Source organism: Neofelis nebulosa, chromosome 17, assembly GCF_028018385.1.
Source record: "Neofelis nebulosa isolate mNeoNeb1 chromosome 17, mNeoNeb1.pri, whole genome shotgun sequence".
Taxonomy (NCBI): domain Eukaryota; kingdom Metazoa; phylum Chordata; class Mammalia; order Carnivora; family Felidae; genus Neofelis; species Neofelis nebulosa.
In genome coordinates, this window is record NC_080798.1 from 6,742,506 (window position 1) to 6,760,483 (window position 17,978).

Consider the following 17,978-nt stretch of genomic DNA (forward strand, 5'->3'; position numbering starts at 1 on the left):
CTGTGCCTCTTACCCAGTGATACTCCTCACTCACTTGTGTGCACTTTTCCTCCCAGTTGTCTTTTGTTTTCATGAGATCTGTACACCCTTTCCTCACAGACTCCAATAGGTGCTACAAGCTAATCGTTTTGCACACCTTGTCCCATTGTACCATATGGCCCAGCGATGTCCTTAAAACATGCCATATATTTTATCCCTGTGCATATTTATCCCCTGATCTCCCATAGCCACATTCCATGCTCTCTGCACCCCATCCTCCTGTACCCCCTTTCCCAGTGCTCTATTTCTAACACAGCTCACAGACCCCACACAGTGAAAGTTTCTCACCACACTCCACACCTCAAGTGGCAAAGCTCTGAGCTGTTTAAATGTTGAAGACATTAAACGTTGCCATTGTGGGCTTGGTGACAGGGAGTCTCAAAGGCAATTAGGATCCTCTTGTTTTGCCTCACAGGTCTGGAGATATGCATGAAACTTTTCTCTACAAACATGTTACTGGAATACATATCCACCTGGTGACTTAGTAACTGTGGGCAAGTGAGGGGGACAGTGACATCTGTGTGGGTAGGTGCACTGTGTGTCAGAATGTAGACATGTGCATGAAGTCAGTGCGTGTGTACGAGAAGGACTTATTTCAGTACACGTTTCAGCATGTTTCAGTCAGTGAGTGTGCATACGTGCATTTGTACATATGTCTGAGTCTCCACAGTGTGTGCATTTCTGTGGTTGATGAATGGGTTGTGAGCCATATGGCTGTTTTCCCTGATGTGGCAAGTAGGGTGTGAGTAAAGAAAAATTCGTCTCTTACCAAGGGAGGTCAATGGATCAAAAGGAAAATAAGCAATTTAGTACAAAATTATAAAAATATATGTATTGACTTTTGAGGACAGATTAGCTGTTTCTTTGAAACCATCCCACCTCACCCTGCTGCTTCCAGCGGTGGGCTTCTTCCCAGTTATACTGTTGCAGATGATCATGTACTTTCCATTAGGTAGATGCCCAGACAAACATGTGTGTTTTGTTGTGAGAGAGTCCTGGGCAGAATCCAGGAAGTGATTTGTGTAGAGAAGAATTAGCCTAACCTAAGGGAGGTCTGGCGTTTGCCCTCTGCTACTGGAGTTGATCTCTAATTGTTTGAATCTCATGCCTGATAGGGGTGTCTTTGTTTGCTTGAAGGTTTGACCACCAGGCTATCTAACAATCAGGTTTAGGATGACCCTTTGGGCCCAAAGTACCATGTCAGTCTCTGGAAGGGCTAGAGGCTAAAGGTATCAGTTCACCTTGGGGACAGAATGGACAGTGAGGTCAGCCGTGCAGAAGGTAAATGGCAGAGTTGTAGTAATACCGCTGGGCATCAAGGCTTGTGAGAGCCACCCTTGCTGGCAATACCCCATGAGTGTTATCCCATATGGACCCCAGAAGGTAACACTCCATGACTCCAGACATTGGACAACAAGGGGATCCACACTGGGTACATTTCCTGGACTCTGCCCCATGTATCTCTTCCCTAATGTTCACCCGTTCACTTTCCCTGTAATAAACCCCAACAGTCAGTAGAACTGCTCTCAGTGAGTTCTATGAGTCCTTCTAGAGAAGTATGGAAACTGAGCATGGTTTTCAGAAGCTCCAAACTTACTCTTGGTGTCAGCACTGAGTGTGGTCTTGTGTGCACGGCAGTCCCTTTAACTCCTCTGTTGAGCTAAAACTCTCAGGGGGAAGGCAGGGTAGACGTACACAAAATCGTAGATTTCTCTGTTGTGAAATCTGAAGAATCATTTTGACTCTTATACTTTATGTTTCTTCTTTAATTAGAAATTAATTACATGATCAGTGAGTGCCCTTAGGAAATTTCAGCATAAGGAAGTCTAGAGAACTCTGCTAAGCATTCACTATAGTTGAATGAAGAAAGTAGCTTTGGCTTCAATGACACTTCAGAGATGGATACAATCTGCCTGTGAAACCATCTGATCCTGGTGCTTTTACTTGTGGTGGACATTTCTTCAACATTTATTTCTATGGATTTTGTTTGTTTGTTTAGACTTACTAGCACAGCTAGAATTGATATTGTTAAAGTATATTTTCCCAGAAATTTCTAGATCATCATTTCCAAATCCATTAGCATTTAGCTCTATTAATGTGCCCAATAATTTCTGAAGTAAATGAATGATATCAAGTTTTTGCTTTTACTCTTTTCTCATTAGAAAGCTTTTCAATTAGCTTCTCTGATATCACTTATCCTGAATACTTCAATAATGGTTCAACTTAGGGATTGAAAATTAAGAATGGCATATATTTGGTGTAGCACTTCTCAAGGAAGCAGTGAACCCAGTGAGATACACCTGCTTGGCTGCCAGTCCCCCATGAGTCAAACTTCAGTAATTCCTGCTCCTTTCCTAGGAGACCCTGCCTGCCATAGGGATCATCAAAAATGAAGAGGCTCTCTCAAACACTCCAGTGGTCTATTTGAAGATACTCAGAAGGAACTTTTAATTGGTCTTTATAATTGGCAACTGGGAAACAACTTATTCATGAGTGTCCTCAGCTGCATACGGCTGAACTGTCATTGTGTGTACAGGAGAAATGATAATTACACTTCCAGGGGAGGTGAGGTCACAGATTCACAGACCTTTATCTGAGTCTGGCTGCCTCCTGTCCACATGTCCTGGCTGTTGTGATTCACACAGAGCCAACAGTCCTGACAACAGGGAAGAGTCCAGTGAGTACTTCTACTTCAGTCTGAGAGGCACAGTTTACAAGGAAATGTCGTCTGAGTAAGTACCCGTGTGTCCAGAAGGATTCTCTTGTGGTAGAAATAGATCCAATGGCAAAGCTAGAGAAAGGGGAGGAAAACTTCCTCAGTTGTGAGCTGAGCAAGTGAAGACAGATTCCCGATGACTCCTAAAATAATGTAATGATATCCTCACTGAGGATGACTGTTGGTGAGGAATACCAGTGATAATAAAATGGGTTTTCTTAGCCACCGAAAGACTTTAGTTAAGAAACTGATGTTTTGCCCACATGTCCTTACACGAACCACAGCCGACATTCACTGTATTATGAGTGATGTGCTCATAATGCCTTTATGCATATAATGAAGAGTCGGATGGAACTTTAAGAATAACTTCACATTGTGCAGAAACCATCTAAGTGACTTTATTTCTAGAATAAACCAAGTGTGTGTAAAAAGTCTAGCTCTGGGTTTGTGATGCTGGTACTTCTAACTGCTCCTGCTTCTTCAAGTCTCTGGCACTCCCACAGAAGCAAACCAACAAACTGGCTGTTGATGTCAAAACCTTCAACGAACCTTTTGTTCACAGGAATGATTGTTGCTGTAATTTAAGGGAAAATGTACTGAATGACACAAGAGCTTCCATGAATTTGGCAATAGCAATCATCTTCTCATCACAGACGATAGTTGGAATCCTGGGAAACTGCTCTCTTCTTTTCCATTATCTCTTCCATTACCACACTGAAGGGAAGTTGAGACCTACAGATTTGATTCTCAAGCAACTGATTATAGCCAACTCCCTATCGATGCTCTCAAAAGGAGTCCCCCATACACTGACTGCTTTTGGGCTGGAATATTTCTTCCATAATTTGGGATGCAGACTTCTTTTGTATGTTCAGAGAGTGGGCAGGGGGGTGTCCATTAGCAGCATCTGCCTCTTGAGTGTCTTCCAGACCATCATGATCAGCCCCATGAACTCCTGGCGGAAGGATCTTAAAGTCAAAGCTCCAAAGTATGTTGGTTTCTCCATTACCCTCTGCTGGATCACACACATCATGGTAAATTTTATCATTCCTGTTTATGGGCTGTATGTGTCTGAGAAACACAGCAGCAAAAACATAACAAAGAAAAGGGATTATGGATACTGTTCTACTTCTGATCCTGAGGCAATCACAGGGTTACTTTTTGTAATACTGATAATATTCCCTGAAGTTTCACTTTCTGGGCTGATGATCTGGGCCAGCAGCTCCATGGTCTTCATCCTGAACAGACACAAGCAGCGCATCCAACACATTCACAGCACTAATGTTTCCCCCAGATCCTCTGCTGAGTCCAGAGCCATCCAGAGCACCCTTGTCCTGGTGAGCGCCTTTGTGTCTTTTTACTTCCTCTCCTCCATCTTTCATGTTGGCATTGCTCTGATTTATAATCCCACTCGGTGGTTAGTAAACACCTCTGCCCTAACTTCTATGTGTTTTCCAACTTTCAGTCCCTTTCTGATCATGACACGAGACTCCACAGTACCCAGGCTCTGCTTTCCTCGCAGAAGAAACACAAAATCTCCTAATCTTACCAAAAAATGTAAAGTGTGTGTTTTTGCACAAAACTCAGTTTTTTATTTTCATAAGACTTGAAAAGTCAATATAGTATTGTTTTAAAAATCATTTTCTAGTTTCTCCATTTGCTTTTGAGAGAGAGAGAGAGAGAGAGAGAGAGCAAGCCAGTACAAGTGAGGGAGGGGCAAGGAGAGAGGGAGAGAGAGAATCCCAAGCCAGAAGCAGGCTCTGCACTGTCAGCACAGAGCCTGATCCAGGGCTCAAACTCACAAACCATGAGATCATGACTTGAGGTGAAATCAAGATGCTCAACAGACTGAGTCACCCAGGCACCCCAAAAAGTCAATACAGCATCTTAAAGCATAGCTGCATGTCTTTCTATGGTGGACCCTATGTAGGAACACGTGAACATTATTTGTTCTTCCAATCAATGAGTGTAGAATGTCTTTCCTTTTCTTTGTGCCATCTTCTATTTCTTTCGTCAATGTTTTACAGTTTTCAGAGTGAAAGACTTTTGCATCTGGTTAGGTTTATTTGTAGGTGTCTTATTAGTTTGGGTACAATTGTAAATGGGAATGTTTTCATTTTTAAAGTTTGTATTTAATGGGACACATGGGTGGCTCAATCAGTTAAGCCTCTGACTCTTGATTTTGGCTCGGGTCATGATCTTGTGGTTCATTTGATCGAACCCCACATCAGGCTTTGTGCTGTCACCAGGGAAACTGCTTGGGATTCTCTCTCTCATGCTCTCCCTCTCTGCCCCTTCCCCACTTGTGTTTGGTCACATGTGTACGCTTGCTCTCTCTCTCTCTCAAAATAAATAAATGAAACTTTAAAGTCTGTATTTAACTTCCAGTTAGTTAACATACAGTGCAATATTAGTTTCAGGTGTACAATATACTGATTCAACACTTCCATACAACACCCGGTACTGATCACAAAATTGCACACCTTGCTCCCCATCACCTATTTAACCCATCCCCCTCCCACTTCCCCCTGGTAACCATCAGTTTTTCTCAATAATTAAGAGTCTGTTTCTTGGTGTACTCCTCTCTCTCTTTTTCCCCCTTTTGCTCACTTATTTTGTTTCTTCAATTCCACATACAAGGGGCAGTTGGGTGGCTCAGTCGACTGAGCCTCAGGCTCTTGATATTGACTCAGGACATGATCTCTCAGTTTGTGAATTCAAGGCCCATGTTGGGTTCTGTGCTGATAGAGGGGAGCCTGCTAGAATATTCTCTCTCTCTGACCCTTCCCTACTTACACACTCTGTCCCTCTCTCAAAATAAATTAATAAACTTAAAAAAAAACTATTAAAATTCCACATCAACGTGAAATAATATGGTATTTGTCTTTCTCTAAATACCTTATTTCATTTAGAACAATACTCTCTAGAGGCATCCATGTTGCGGCAAATGGCAAGATTTCATTCTTTTTTATGGCTAAATAATATACATATCTTTTTTATCCAGGCATCCGATGATGGACATTTTGGCTGTTTCCATAATTTGGTAATTGTTGACAATGCTGTTATAAACATTGAGGTGCATGGAATCCTTTGAATTAAGATTTTTATATTCTTTTTTTTTTTTTTTTATTCTTTGAGTAAACACCTAGTGGTGCAATTGCCGGGTCGTAGCTAGAGACGAGGGAAATTGTTTGCTTAAGTTCTCTTTCCACTGTTTTGTTATTCATCTATATAAAAAGGCAACAGATTTCTACACATTGATTTTGTAACCTGCCACATTACCAAATTCATTTATCACTTCTAGTAATTTTTTGGTGGAGTCTACCATATGATACACACATATACACACAGAGAATGGAATATGAATAGCCTTCTATAACAACGAAATTCTGGTAGAGGCTACAACCTGGATGAGCCTGAAAGACATGCTATATCCAGCAAGTCAGACACAAAAGGATAAATAAGGTATGATTCCACTTAAACAAAGTACCTAGAGATACCAAATTGATAGACACACAGTAAAATCATGCTTGTTGGCAACTGGGGGAGGGAAAATGGGAAATTATTGCTTAAAGGGCATGGAGTTTTAGATTGAGATGATTTAAAAACGCTGGAAATGGATACTGATGATGATGGCACAATACGGGAATACCACTGAAGTATACAATTAAATATGGTGAAAGTGTTACATATATTTTATGTTATGTATATTTTACCATAATAAAAAAGGCACAAAACCACAATGAGATACCCCATTATACCTACTACAATGAGCATTATTTAAAAAAACAACTTGGGGCATCTGGGTGGCTCAGTTGGTTAAGCGTCTGACTTCGGCTCAGGTCATGATCTCGCAGTCCATGAGTTCGAGCCCCGCGTCGGGCTCTGTGCTGACCACTCAGAGCCTGGAGCCTGTTTCGGATTCTGTGTCTCCCTCTCTCTCTGACCCTCCCCCATTCATGCTCTGTCTCTCTCTGTCTCAAAAATAAATAAACGTTAAAAAAATTCTTTAAAAAAACAACTTAAAGATAACACATGTTGGTGAGGATGTAGAGAAAATGGAACCCTCATATGTTACCAGAAGGATGGAAAATGGTGCAGCCACTATGGAAAATGCAGTGGCAGTTACTCTGTAAGTTAAACAAGGACTTACCAGGTGACCCAGAAATTCCACTCCTATGTATGTAAGTCTAAAGAAATGAAGGGGTCAAGGGGGTCAAAGATACAAACTTCCAGGTATAAAATAAATAAGACATTGAAATGTAACGTATCACATGGTGACTATGGTTAACAACACCATATGGCTTATTTTAAAGTGGTTAAGGAGCACCTGGGTGGCTCACTCTGTTGAGCACCCCACTTTGGCTCAGGTCATGATCTTGGAGTTCTTGGGTTCAAGCCCAGCATCAGGCTCTCTGCTATCACCAAGGAGCCCACTTCGGATCCTCTGTCCCCTCTCTCTCCTCCCTCCCCCACTAACCCTCTCTCTCTCTATAAAATAAATAAAACATTAAGAAAAATATTACAGTGGCTAAGAGACTAGATCTTAGAAGTTCTCATCACACACACACACTCACACACACAAATAAAATCTGAAACTATTATAATGGTATATGTCAATTATTCTTCAGTACAAAAGAGAATTGAAATAAAAGTTCCAAAAGAGATATAGAAACATGTTCACAGCTTCACTATTCAGAAAAGCCAAAGGAGGAAACAAAATGTGTAAACATACAATGAGAATATTGTTCAGCCATTAGAAGGACTGAAATACTGACATACAGTACAACATGCATCAACCCTGAAAACACTATGCTAAGGGAAAGACACCAGAAGCTAAAGGCCACATATTATGTGATTCCATTTATAGGAAATATGCAAAAGAGTCAAATTCAAACAGATGGACAACACATCAGTAGTTCCCACAATGTGGGAGGTCGGAACGTGCGTGAATGGCTAATGGGTGGGGGATGTCCTCTTGCAGAGATCAAAATGTCAGGGACGGAGGAGCTTGGGAACTCATGACAGCGTAGGAGGAGATCACCACATCCCGCATTTACAACTAGACAACACGCACACCCAGGTCAATATATCAGAGAGCGATCCGAAGACTGGCAGAGCAATCTCCACAAGTAAATATAAAGAAGGTACATTTGAAAGACTAGGAAGGTCACAAAGGCAGAAGGAGGCTGCCGACAGAACAGAGTGAGCTCCGCTCATAGAGAGGACAGAGAAACACTGGCGTGTTCACATCGTTCAGACTAATCTCCATAACGTTTGGCTTTAAAAACCAGAGGGGCTGAACGCTGTGAGTTTGTAAAACCCAGTGGGACTTGAAGGCTGGAGCTTACACAGTCAGCTCACTCAGCCCTGGGTGAGCTGGGGGGTGAGTAATGGCTGAGTCCCAGCCATTAAACAGATGGCAGCCTGCACAGAGAGGCACACAAACATGGCAGTTTACCCATTGCCAGGGGAAAAGGGAGGCAGATCTGTTCACAGTGATTTCAGAGCAGGTCGGGGGACTTCTCTAAACATGAGGTAGCTGGCAGCTGTCATTTTCCTCTCCCACCCACCAGTTAAACACAGAGCCACCCGCAGGAAGCAGGGCTGCACAGACACTTGTAACCTCAGCCGAGGGCTCAGGGCAAATTTTGTTAAAGTTGCCCACAGACCCACACAGAGACAGCACCCAGTCACACACCCTCAGTCACTGTCCCACACTGGAACCACCCCCCTGTGCCCGACAGTGCTGGTACACAGCCTCCAGCTGTCACGGTGCTCAGTGGGACCTGACATAGGACTGGAGGCCCAGGGCAAATTTGCCAGCACCAGTGCCTGGCTCCCAAATTCCCTGGCAGGAACTTCCCCTCACAACTGGCCTCCGGGGCCCCACTAACAGCACAGAGAGCAAGTACAGTCCACGACGGGCAGAGAGTCAGTGCCCACAACCACACGGAAAGGAAAAGTGAACCAGACACAACAGCAGGGGGTCAGCAATACGCATAAGATACTCTCCCAAAGTGCCAGGTTCTGGTTAGGAGAGGACACTGCACCATGGGCAAACTCCAGAATCTCCTCTTCATACGTCACTACTTTCAAGAGCAGAAGACACAGTTGACTTTCCTAACACACAGAAACAGACACAGAGAGGCAGTAAAATGATGAGACAGAGATAACTATCGCAAACAATATAACAGGACAGGCCACCGCCAGAGATCTAAGCAAAACAGATACAAGTAACATACCTGATAGAGAATTGAAATCATTGGTCATAAGAATACTCACCGGACTTGAGAAAGACCGGAAGACACAAGTGAGACCCTTAATACATATTGAAAGAACAACACAGCAGGGACAAAGGGCTCAATAAACACATGAGAGGGGCACCTGGGCTCAGTCGGTTGAGCATCTGACTTCGGCTCAGGGCATGATCTCATCAGTTGATGAGTTCGAGCCCCGCATCAGGCTCTGTGCTGACAGCTTAGAGCCTGGAGCCTGCTTCAGATTCTATGTTTCCCTCTCTCTCTGACCCTCCCCCATTCATGCTCTGTCTCTCTCTGTCTCAAAAATAAATAAACATTAAAAAAAAAAATTTTAATAAAAATAAACACATGAGAAACACATCTGGTGGAAGGAATAGCAGGATTGAAGAAGCAGTGACCTAGTGACCTACAATTAGTGACCTAGAAGACAGAGTAATGAAAAGTAAAGCTGAACAAAAGAGACAAAAAGATTTATACAAAACAAGAGCAGACTTAGGAACTCAGTGACTCCTTCAAACATAATAATATTTGTATTACAGGACTCCCAGAAGAAGACAGAGAAGGGAGCAGAAAATTTATTTGAAGAAATAATTACTGAACATTTCCCTAATCTGAGGAAGGAGAGAGACATCCAGGTCCAGGAGGCACAGGGAACTCTCATCAAAATGAATAAAATCAGGGGGGAGTGGGTGGCTCAGTTGGTTAAGCGTCTGACTCTTGACCTTGGTGCAGTTCATGATATCACAGTTCATGGGGCTGAGCCCCACATCGAGCTCCTTGCTGAGGGCATGGAGCCTTCTTGGGATTCTGTTTCTCCCTTTCTCTGCACCTCACTTGCTCTCTCTTGGTCTCTCTCTCAATATAAATGAAGAAACTTTTCAAAAAGTCAATAAAAGCAGATCCACCCCAAGACCTATTGTAATTAAATTTGCAAAATATACTGATAAAGAAAGAAATCTTATCTAAAGGGCCACAAGACAAAAGAAGTCATTAACTTATGAGAGGTAACCCATAAGGCAGCAGGAGATTTTTCAACAGAAACTTGGCAAGCCAGAAGGGAGTGGCCTGATGCATTTAAAGTGCTGCTTTGCAAAGTCCACAGCCAAAAATATTCTATTAAAAAGGCTATCATTCAGAATAAAAGGAGAGACAGAGTTTCCCAGACAAACGCAAACTAAAGGAATTTGTGATCATTAAACCAGTATCCTGCAAAAAAATATAAAAGGGGAACACTGAGAGCAACGGAGAGATCCTAAGTGACAGTATAAACGTAGGGAGCACACAAGCAGTAAAAATGAATATTTCTGTAAAAAGTCAATCAAAGAACTCACAAACAAATTGATATAAATATAATAACATATGCCTAAAATCTGGGGAGGACATAAGAAAAGGAGCAGGGGCATCTGGGGCTTGACAATAGTCTATTTATTGAACAAAATGCCGAGTACACAACTGTGATCACTTTGTGAACTTTCCTTGAGCTACATACTTATTATCAGTGATTGTGCCTTTATATTTTTTAAAAGATTTTTTTGTAATTTTTTAGAGAAACAGAGAAAGAGACAGACAGACAGATAGATGGAACTCACAAGCCAGGGAGAAGGCCAGAGGCAGAGAGAGAGAGAGAGAGAGAGAGAGAGAGAGAGAGAGAGAGAGAATCCCAAGGAGGATCCCCATTCAGTGTGGAGCTCAATGGGGGACTTGATCCCATAACCCTGGGATCAGGACCTGAGCCAAAATCAAGAGTCTGACACTCTACAGACTGAGCCACCCAGACACCCCAGGCCTTTGTATTTTTCAAATGAATCTCACCATTCAAAAAAGATGGGATATGCTAAATAGAACAGTGTTGTTCTTCTATTGGAAAGGCAGTGTTGCACACTACATAATGCAATGACATTGTGCTTAGCTTTTAAATGTATGCTAAAATTTCTAGGTAAAACCAAGGAGCAATGTTACAACAATGATACAACTTCTCAAAGAGTACTCAATTATTGTATAGAATTATAATGTCAAATTATATTTAAAAATTCATACAAAAACACAGATGAAAAGAGAAAATAAACCCCATTGAAACCAAAAGTCAAACTGTTATATTAACCTTAAATAGACTAATTTATCCCTTTATTTTCTTTCACAGAAAATACACATTTATTGGAAAATAATGTTTCTTTCATGATGAGAGTCAAAAAATAACACCATAAGCAACGTAAAACCTCTGGCGCTGCTTCTGTAAGGAAACAGCTGAGAGGCTTCTGTGTCACTTTGGGAGCAGACCATCCTCAGGATCTCTGCGCTCCTGTGACAGCTTTGACACAGCATATATGGGCGGTATGTGGCTCCGGTCCTGCTGGAGGCCCAAGAAGCCTACATGGTCCACACAAGATCCTCTGGCCAACAGCATCACAGAGAATTTGAGGGCAGCAGGGAACCACTTCTGAGAAGGGACAGCAGGAGACAGCCTTGTCCCGCCTAACACTGGAGTGTAGACCAGTCTCTTAGACTCATGGTCCTGCTGGAGGAGTGGACGCCCACTGGCCTCGTGCTCAGTTTGTTGCCCAAATGTCTCAGCCAACAAAAACCTGAGACTCTTCCCAGGACAACTTGACCCACCAATTCTCACTTGTGTGGCCAAAGACAAGAAGGAAGTATCTGTGGTCTCAGCCCCTAAAGGCTGCTGGCTGAATCTTTGCACTTCAAATCCTGTCCATACTGGAGAAAGCAGCCAGGGTGAGCACCTCAAGCAGTAGTTCAGAACCACAGGAGAAGAGCAAGATGCTGTTCATGATGCCTTCCAGGAGGAGCATAGAGGTCTCTAGTCCACATAAATAGAATGGATCCATGTCCCTCCCTTTCAAATGGCTCTCCCTTCAGGGCTCCCAATGGAGTGGAAGTCTCCACCATAAACTATTCTCTTCACTTTGGAGACTCAAGTGTGCACCTCCAAAAACTCTTTCTTGCCATTATGGTCAAATCACCTTCACAAAGGAGAGAAATTTTTCTTCTCCAGATGCCAATTCCATGGAACTCCTGGCTTTGAAGATTGTCACAATCACCTGACGATGGAAAAGAATCAGCTAGGGGTGCCTGGGTGGCTCAGTCGGTTAAGCGTCCGACTTCAACTCAGGGCACGATCTCGCAGTCCGTGAGTTCGAGCCCCACGTCGGGCTCTGGGCTGATGGGTCAGAGCCTGGAGCCTGCTTCCGATTCTGTGTCTCCCTCTCTCTCTGCCCCTCCCCCGTTCATGCTCTGTTTCTCTCTGTCTCAAAAATAAATAAACGTTAAAAAAAAAAAAAAAAGAATCAAGAATCAGCTAAAATGTAATTCTATGCTGTCCACTACCCTCTCCAGTCCAACCTGTCCATTTCTCCCTGAAAATGTTTCCACAAGCTCATCTCCCATGCTCCCAAACATCGTACTTCACATGACTGACTCCCGCCCCTCTGGTATGACATGTACACAATTATACCTGGCTCCCCAAAGCTTTACTTGCTGACTTTATTTTCCCTCCAGCACTATTCTCTGCAGTGTCACTGATGACTTGGTCCATTTTCATGCTCTTTCTGGTTTTATTTTTAAGATGAAAAATTTTTTTAAGTAACTCTACAAACAACATGGGGCTCAAACTTACAACCCTGAGATCAAGAGTCACACACTCCACTGACTGAGCCAGCCAGGCACCCATTCATGCTCCTGTCCTTATAATTCCATGCCTACTTCACTTCTGGGAAATTTACTGTGACAAATCTAATGGACACGCTCAAAGCCTTCTCAATGATATCCGGATTGTTTCAGGACCCGGATATTACACTGCATAATTTCTGAACTCTTTCACTGCAAGCGTTTAGCACAACTTCAATCACATGAATACTTAAAGATAACTATGTTTCATTACAAATACTATTGCAACTTATTGCTTAATTGAAGAAGATACTCAATATGTAATGTTTACCATTCTCGGGTTAGCCTCTCATCATTGTACTGGGGACTCTGAGAGTGAGGAATGAACTACCAAATGAGTATCACCGAAACACTTACAATTTACATCTTACTCATAGAATGAGGAGACTTTATATTCTTTGTCCAGGAGAAGCAAACTGTGGATACCCTGGGGTCACGACTCATGGGCAGAAAGGGGCTGATAGATGGGAAACAGAGAGTGAATCCTGAAGCAGTGATCCAGAGAACCCAGCTGGGATTTTCAAAAAGACCCAAAATAATATTAAAGATAGAAGAAAGGGTGTTTAAGCAGACAAAGGGGCTCATCAGGAGAAAAAATGGTTTTGGTACCTGTGGACACAGGGGATGATGTGGCAGAGACATTGGTCTGATGAATCTGTTGGACCTCCTGCTTGTGCCATGATGAAAACCATGCAGCCGCTGGCCCAGAGTACAAGCCCCAAATATAACACATCAGGGAATAATAACAACGCTGCATATAATGAGTCCCCAGCTTTGTCACAACAAAGAGCTAAACAGTATCTAAACATTTTCCTGTTTGTGATGTTTTTGTTGCTCAAAGTATGGGATACTACTCAAAAATATGGGATACAGCATGTTTACCAGTATTTGCAAGACTCAGCACAGGACAAGTGAAGGGACAAGGCACTTGAGAGCTTTTCCTTAAGCGCTGCCCATCTGGAGTTCCAGGAGCTGATCGTGATGGCCTGAAAGACACTTGAGAGGCAGGTCGCACCAATGGACACACCCCTGGCTACGCCCTGAACATAAGGGAAAAATTTACATCCAAAATCACTGAACATGTTATACCACCCAAAAGATGACACTGTATGGTGTATTCCAAGAGAGAACAGGACCAAAATGTTGGCTACAATCAAGCTTCTTGAAAACCAAATCTGTGGGCCTTGGCCTACACCCAGTGAAAGAAAGGAGGTCACAGTGGTAAAGAAGAGAGAAGTTCCCCAGGATTCCAAGCACAGTCTGCACTAAGAAGATCACTCCTACTGCCAGATCCCTGGTCGCCATGCTGTGTGTCCTCAGTGACTGATACTGTCTTCTGGGCTAGAGGATCCTGCGTGGGAATAAGAGGCAGGGGCCACATGAATCATGTGAGCTGAAATCCAATATTCTCCACTCACCAACACTTCCTACTTTCAAATAATTACTTAAAGTTCTTCAGTCATTTGAGGTCTTCCAAGAGATGCATGAACAACCATTACAGAACACATAGTATGTGTGAATCACTGTTATAACGACCACCCAGATGGTCACTTCTGATTTCTCACAAATACATGAGGCAGGCATCATTGCAATCCTTAGAAAGATGAGGACCACAAGAGCAGAGACGTTAAGTGCTCTCTCTGAATTTATTCACAACTGAGGGGCAGAGTAGGAATTGGAACCTGAGGGGCTGGTAACAGTGTATTTAATCCATAATATAAAAAATACTACTTAGCTGGATTCTTCAAATAAACCAGATCTAAATTAGTTTTCTGTCTGCACATGGTCATTTCAATTTATAATGGTGTTATTTTATTTTAAATTTTTGACAAGTTTCTACTTATTTATGAAGTATTTTTCAATAGGTAAACATTAACTGTAAATCCCACCCTAGAGATCTCAGTAAACCGTAGATGCACAGACTGTAGAACTACAATGCTGCAGGTTCCTGCCCCGTGACAACCTGGAATTAATGAATGTGAGAGGGCTCAATATTGGAAACGCAACAGAAAGAATCATTTGCTTTCATTCCAAAAACAAAAGTGCAATACCACAAGACACAGGAGCTCTGTAAGTACTGTCTGATTAAATTGTGTGCATTAGAAACAAAATTAGTACTGTCTTCACTGTATGCACACACACACACACGCACAATTAATGCCTGAGTTAAATAAAATTAGTAGCAATATAGCAAGCTTTGTCAAAGATACTGAAATACAAGACACATGGAAAAAGATGTTAAGGCAAGAACTTTGTATATTGTATAAGTGAAATAATCTGGAATCTGGATTGGTATTATATTATGTTGGTATTATAATAATATTTAAAATTCATTTTTTATTTTAGAGACAGAAAGAGAGCATATGTGTGGGAAAGAGGGCAAAGGGTGAGAGACACAGAGAGAACCTTAAACACGCCCCGTGCTCAGCACCAAACTCAATGCGTGGCACCATCCATGACCCTAGGATCATGACCTGAACTGAAACCAGGAGTCGGACAATCAACCAACTGAGCTACCCAGCTGCCCCAGGATTATAATATTTTGAGGCAGCAGAAGTATCACAAGATGCATTTGAGCCTAAAAATCTTGCCCTGAAACCTAAGTTATATTTTACTTAAAAGTTGTTTCCCTGACATCACTGGGAAAAGGCTGTCCACAATCAATTGAGATACAATTCTTTAATCTTTTTTAAGGCATCACAGATGTAGAGTTAGAGAAAACATTTCAACTCTAGCAACTGTGATCAGATACACCTTTTCTGCACACAACCAGATGATTACTATACATGCATCCAACTATTTAGTACAAATATGGATGTGTTGTAAGTGCACCTTAGAACCTGACAATTATGCCTACAGTTCATTAAAATAGACTGAACAACATACTGATTCCACAAATACAGCCCTTAAGCACATTAAAAATCAGATTTCATGGCCATTTGGGTGAAACCACATACTCACTGTCAGTGAGGATTACACTACACGCCTTAGGAGCCATCAGGGTTGTGTGTAGGTCTAGGACCCCATCTCTCTATACCAGCTCAGCTCCTGGCTCAGGAGGTAATCCAGCTTCCCGTGTGGCTTTGGCACTGAGCCAGATTCAAACGCAGAAAACCCCCTTTGTTCAATCTGGTCACTTACCTGGACTCCTGACACAGTTCCTTCCCTTACAGAGTCTACCTCTCAGATGAACACAGAGAAAACCCACCTACTTCTTCCTGCTGCCTGCATGATGGGCTCTGTGTGATGGTCAGAGAAGTGAGTACGTGTGCAAGATGGGCAGCTGGGCCCTGAGATGTGTTTATTACTGTGTGACGGCCCCCTCCACTCACAATGGCAATTAGCATTTCACCTGAAGCGGCACTGACAGTGACAGGCTTGGGACCTGAGAATATTTTTGCAAACTTTCTCCCCACTGGCCAGTTACCAAGAACAACTACAAGTTTCTAGCTAGCACCTCTAGAAACCACTGGTGTGTGGGAAAGGACGCAAAGCCTGAAAGAAAGAAGAAGCCTGGGCAGGAGAGCACCATGGGCCCAGAACAGAGAGCGCTGGACAGGAGAGCGGGCATGAGTGAGACACGGAGTCCAGGTCAAGGGCTGGGGTGAAAGGGTTAAGAGAGAGAAGTAAAGGTTTTCAAGTTATAAACACATGGCCTCTCAGGGGGAAGAAAGGACACGGCATCTGACCTGGTAATCAGTATTAGTCTGAGAAAGACTTTTTTTTTTAAGTTTATTTATTTTTATTTTTTTTAATTTTTTAACATTTTTTTAATTTATTTTTGAGACAGAGAGAGACAGAGCATGAACAGGGTAGGGGCAGAGAGAGAGGGAGACACAGAATTGGAAGCAGGCTCCAGGCTCTGAGCCATCAGCCCAGAGCCCGATGCGGGGCTCGAACTCATGGACCGCGAGATTGTGACCTGAGCTGAAGTCGGATGCTTAACCGACTAAGCCACCCAGGCACCCCATTAAGTTTATTTATTTTTAGAGAGGGAGAGAGCGAGCAAGTGGGGGAGGACCAGAGAGAGAGAGAGAGAGAGAGAGAGAGAGAGAGAATCCCAAGCAGGCACTAGGCTGACAGCTCAGAGCCTGAAGCAGGGCTCAGTCTCTCAAACCCCAAGATCGTGACCTGAGTCAAAATCAAGAGTTGGATGCTTAGTCCACTAAACCACCCAGGTGCCCCAGACTTTTTCCCTTTGATCTTCAAATCTCTAGGCCTCTTTGTTATTATCTGGAAAAACCATACTTTGCAAAGAGGCCTATTTTATGCCATTAAAATACCCATACCTTTATGGATTGCATTGTGTCCCATCAAAATGAAATGTGCTAGGGGCTAGCCTGGGTGGCTCGGTAGGTTGAGTGTCCAACTTCAGTTCAGGTCATGATCTCACAGTTCGTGGGTTCGAGCCCCGTGTCAGGCTCTGTGCTGACAGCTCAGAACCTGGAGTTGGCTTCACGGATTCTGTGTGTGTGTGTCTCTCTCTTTGCCCCTCACCCACTCGCACCCTGTCTCTCAAAATAAATAAATGTTTAAAAACAAAAGCAAAACCAAAACAAACAAAAAATTAAAATGAATGTACCGAAGTCTTATCCCCTGGTAGCTCAGAATATCTAAAGAATACGACCTTCTTTAGAAATGGAATCACTGCAGGGGCGCCTGGGTGGCGCAGTCGGTTAAGCGTCCGACTTCAGCCAGGTCACGATCTCGCGGTCCGTGAGTTCGAGCCCCGCGTCGGGCTCTGGGCTGACGGCTCGGAGCCTGGAGCCTGTTTCCGATTCTGTGTCTCCCTCTCTCTCTCTGCCCCTCCCCCGTTCATGCTGTGTCTCTCTCTGTCCAAAAATAAATAAAAAACGTTGAAAAAAAAATTAAAAAAAAAAAAAAAAAGAAATGGAATCACTGCAGATGATATGAGTTAAGATGAGATCACACTGGAGAAGGGTACACCTAATCCAACATGACTGGCATCCACAAGAAAGGGAAAATTTAGGGGCTCCAGGGTGACTCATCAGTTAAGTGACCAACTCTTGATTTCGGCTCGGGTTGTGAACTCATGGTTCATGAGATGGAGCCCCAAGACAGGTTCTGTGCTGCCAGTGTGGAGCCTGCTTGGGATGCTCTCTCTCCCTCTCTCTGCTCCTTCCCTGTGTGCTTGCTCGCTCTCTCGCTCTCTCTCTCTCCTTCTCCCTCTCCCTCTCTCAAAATAAATTAATAAACATTTTAAAAAAACAAAAAGGGGAAATTTAGAGGCAGACATGCACACAGGGTGAACACCACATGAA

The 17,978-nt window shown here is 43.0% G+C and overlaps 1 protein-coding gene and 1 pseudogene across 1 annotated transcript; one reads left to right on the forward strand and one right to left on the reverse strand.

Moving 5' to 3' along the window:
• Positions 1 to 1,392: 1,392 nt before the first annotated feature.
• Positions 1,393 to 11,765, forward strand: LOC131500145 (vomeronasal type-1 receptor 4-like). Its single transcript, XM_058708917.1, has 3 exons — positions 1,393 to 1,422; positions 3,193 to 4,309; positions 11,587 to 11,765. Exons 1-3 carry the CDS (start codon positions 1,393 to 1,395, stop codon positions 11,763 to 11,765), a joined length of 1,326 nt encoding a protein of 441 aa, XP_058564900.1.
• On the reverse strand, positions 11,087 to 14,162 carry LOC131499894 (vomeronasal type-1 receptor 4-like; annotated as a pseudogene).
• Between the last annotated feature and the right edge of the window lie 3,816 nt (positions 14,163 to 17,978).